Source organism: Grammomys surdaster, unplaced genomic scaffold (assembly GCF_004785775.1).
Source record: "Grammomys surdaster isolate TR1022 unplaced genomic scaffold, NIH_TR_1.0 1164, whole genome shotgun sequence".
Lineage (NCBI taxonomy): Eukaryota > Metazoa > Chordata > Mammalia > Rodentia > Muridae > Grammomys > Grammomys surdaster.
This window is the reverse complement of record NW_021605583.1, coordinates 2,008,384-2,012,397: the sequence shown is the minus strand read 5'-3', so window position 1 is coordinate 2,012,397 and position 4,014 is coordinate 2,008,384. Positions and strand designations below refer to the sequence as shown.

The following is a 4,014-nucleotide window of genomic DNA, read 5'->3' as shown; positions in this document are numbered from 1 at the left end:
AGCTGACATTGGGGCTTCATTTACATGCCCAGGACCTGGAACAGGAATAACTCATGAAGGGTGTTAATACATGTCTGCCAAATAGCTCCTGGATGAGGAAGGACCTGGTGGCACTTCCTGTGGGAACTGTTTTCTTGTGGATGCTCTTGACAAGCACATCTGTGGAGAGCCCAGTGAAGGACTCCTCTCCTACATGGAGATGGGAATGTCTCTTCTCAGCTGCTTTGACAACTGATAGCAAAGATGGGATTATGATGATTGTGACAATAGTGATGATCTAACCATCACCATTTATCGGATGCCTGGTGAGTACCAAGCATCCCACTGGATGCTTTCTAGCTTGTAATCCACTTCCATCATCTTAGCTAGCAGTTCGATTTCAGTCTCATTTTGTGAGTGAGGAAACTGAGGCACAGGATGGTTAGATAACTTCCTAAGAAGAGACATCCACGGAGTGATAGAATTTGAAAATGAGATGGGATTTAGGAAGCAAACAAACAAACAAACAACAGACCACTGGGATAAATAGGAAGAAAGACCAATCAGCTCTCCTCGGATCCCAGAAGTTAGACTGGTGCTGGTGTGGGGGTAGAGGGTCTGTTAGATCCCGACTGAGCCCAGAGCAGATTCATCAGCATCAGAGGCTGGGGTGTGCCAGTCTCTCCAGGAAGACCGCAAAAGAAGGACGCAGCTGTTCCTCAAGAGGTTAATCGTGAATAACTGACGTCTCGGCAGGCAGGTGTGAGCTTTATTCATGTGCGATTCACAGGTGTGGCAGTAACTGCATGTTTGTGGTGGTGAAGCCTTCTTTTGTGTGTATAGGTAGAGGAGACCAGATTTCTCAGTTACTCCCCTAAGGGTTCCGTAGCCTTAATATGTGCATGGAACACACAGAAATGGTCCATGAGCTCATCCATGACTGCCCACCCAACCCTGAACCACGCCGCCTAGCCACGCCCATTCAGTTTCCACACCACACAGTGAGCACTGCGTTCAGAGCCATACAGCCTGAAATGAACCAGCAAGCTTTTAATTGGGATCGCAGGATGTCATTCAGATCTGTCTGGCTTTCGCCCCACTAGGGAGAAGAGTCCTTCACTATTGGATATGGTAGAAGAGTAATTTTGAGAAATCACCTCAAACTGCTCAATGATGTAACCGGCCTCTTCCACGGCATCCCGAACAGCCTCCCATCCCAGGGAAAGGCTGGAAAACCTCTGCTCCCCAATCATGTAGTAGCTACTCTTAAGGGCGTCCACCATCACCAGGAAGCCCCCTGGCTTGAGCAGGCTGCCCAGGTTCCTGAGGGCAGTACGATAGGCCGGGAGGTCAGGGCAGGCAGCATCCAGGCACAGCGTGCTGAGTAGGCAGTCAGCAGGAGGCAGAGACACCTCACCCAGAGGCTGGCTCTGGGTCACATCACACTTCAGCACCTGCTTGATTGCCCGCCTCAACTTCTCCTCCTTCTCAGGTCCCTTGGTTCTGAAAAACAGATTCAAACCGAAGTCACTTGCTGCTCTAGATACAGGGACCCCAGATCTCTTTGGTCAGCTCTGAGAATGTCAGCGTGGTCCACACTGTGGACTTTAAATTCATCTTAATCTGGTGTCTGCATATTACCGAATGATCCAGAGCTGGGTCAAATCTCTTTATAAAGCAAATAATGGCGTGACTAATCACAACAGTCCTACCTGCTTCTAGAACAAACTGTTCTCCATGAAATTATCTTTTATTTTTATATTTTTAAAATTATTAGTACTGTTCTTGACCTCTATCAAACTACAAGGCTTTTGACCCTCACACAGTAAATAATAATGGGGCATAGATGGTGATTGACTGTGGTTACAGTAGTTATTTATTAATGATGGGGTGGGGTCTAGCAGAGACGGGTTTTGAAGCTGTCGATCACAGGGCCTGGGAATTTGGCTCAGCTGACAAGAGTGCCTGCCTAACACATACTACATCCTAGATTCCATCCCAGCATCATACAAATTGGGAGGGGTACTGTCTGTCTGCAATTCTAGCATCCTCTCATGAGGTGGAGGCAGGAGGACCAGAAGCTGGCTACCTAATGAGTACAAGGGCAGTCTGGGCTATAAGAGCCTATGGGAGACTCTGGCTCAAAAAACAAACAAAGCAAAAACAAAACAAAACAAAACGAGCCCTATTGATCATCTTATCACCATGGCAGTAGGGGAATGGTGCTGCAGCTTCTGCATAAATGCCTAAACACGGGGGGGGGGGGGGGCGCCCGGGGGGCCCCACAGCTGCAAAGACATCTCCTGCAAGAGGACCTAATTGAGGACTACCTGAGAGACCAAAGATTGCTGACACAGACAATGCCAGCCAATTGGAACTGCTGTTTAGAATAGAGGCTTTCTTAGGACCAGTGGGGCCCGAGTGGAGGAGGGCATTAAAGGAGCTTGCAGCAGCTTTCCGAGGAGTTTGCTGCTCTGCTTCCGGAGTTTGTGTCACTGACTCCGAGTCACCTCACCTCCAACCCCCAAGGGCAGGTAGGGTCGGGCAGTGAGTAGTCCAGGGCACAGGTAGTACATGACAGGGTCTACAATCACTTCCTTTCTCCTGACTGCAGGTAACTATTTCCTAACAGATCATTCCCCTGGCAGCCTCTCCAAGACACGAGTCTCTTTCGACGAGATTGATAGAATTTCAGTGGAGAAGAGAAAGATCAGTGAAGAAGAGAAAGCAGATGAGGTCATGTATGGTCCTATAGTTTACATCTCCAATGTCCTTCAAAGGCTGTTGTGTTAAAGGCTTGTTTGCCAGCTTGGTTCTGTTGAGAGGTGGTAGAGCCATTAGGAGGTGGAGCCTAGTGAGATGTTTCTATGCGCATGTCTCTCTCTCTCTCTCTCTCTCTCTCTCTCTCTCTCTCTCTCTCTCTCTTTCGACTTTTCTCCTTCAGGCATTCCTACCGGGATGCTCCACCAAAGACCCATAAGCAACATGAAGCTGTGAGCTAAATTAAGTCTTTCTCATTGCAAACCAACCGTCTCAGGCATCGGCTGTGGAAAGGAAAGGTCGACTGCCACGCAGGATCTGTTTTGTGTCTGTTAGGGATACACTGAAAACTACCGGGTCCTGCTTTAAATGTATCCACTGATGGTATGGCTCTAGCTTAATAAGCCACCTTCTCTAAAAGGGGGCAACCAGAAATGGCGACATATACCTTCAATCCTAGGTCTCACAAGGCTGAAATGAAGCAAGAGGATTGTGAGTCCAAGACCAGTGTGAGTAATATGTGAATTCGAGTCAGCCTGGGTTATGTAGCGAGACTGTGGAAAAGAAAGGGGAGGAGAAGAAGAGAGAGAAGAGCAAGAAATATACAGCTAGGGGCAGAGGTTTAGCAAGGCGTCACCAGGGAATTACTACAGCAAACACATATCTACATAGGGAATAAAAAACGGGGGCTGGAGAAATCGCTCAGTGGTTGGGAGTACAACCTGCTCTTGCCAAGGATCTGAGCATCAGGTCCAGAGGAAACTCCAGTTCCCCAGACTCCAAAAGGCAGTCCGGCGAGCTCAACCTGGACTTTAGGAGGATTTCTGGCAGTTAGATAAAAGCCAGCATTCCTTAGAAACTTGTGAAACTGATTCCCATCTACCAAAAGGAGTCATTTCCCTTACCTCTGGCAGACCGGACACATGGCTACCTGTGGTGCCTATTAGCACATCAAAGCTCAGTCTGGCCTCTAGGCTCCCAAGTACCAAGTACACATTTCAAAGTCCTTGCTGGTCCTAGCCCTTCTCACCTCCTCCCCTCCCCTACACTCCCTCTAGCTCACAGTCTTGGCATCTGTCCCCCAGCTGCTCAATCTCCTTATAACCCTGCTATTCTCACTATGTTTTCTCTGTCTGTCTGTCTGTCAGTCTGTCTGTCTGTCCCTGTGTGTGTCTGTGTCTCTCTGTGTGTCTGTCTCTATCTGTCTGCCTCTCTATCTGTCTGCCTCTCTGTCTGTCTGTGTGTCTATGTGTGTGTATGCCTATTTGTGTGTGT

At 48.4% G+C, this 4,014-nt stretch overlaps 1 protein-coding gene across 1 annotated transcript in view; it reads right to left on the bottom strand.

The window, feature by feature from the left end:
- Positions 1-730: 730 nt before the first annotated feature.
- Nnmt (nicotinamide N-methyltransferase) overlaps positions 731-4,014 on the bottom strand; it is a 6,312-nt gene continuing 3,028 nt past the window's right edge. The window contains exon 3 of the mRNA XM_028783668.1: positions 731-1,541. Coding sequence (XP_028639501.1) covers positions 1,050-1,541 — 492 coding nt within the window. The 3' untranslated portion in view covers positions 731-1,049. The remainder of the gene's footprint in view (positions 1,542-4,014) is intronic.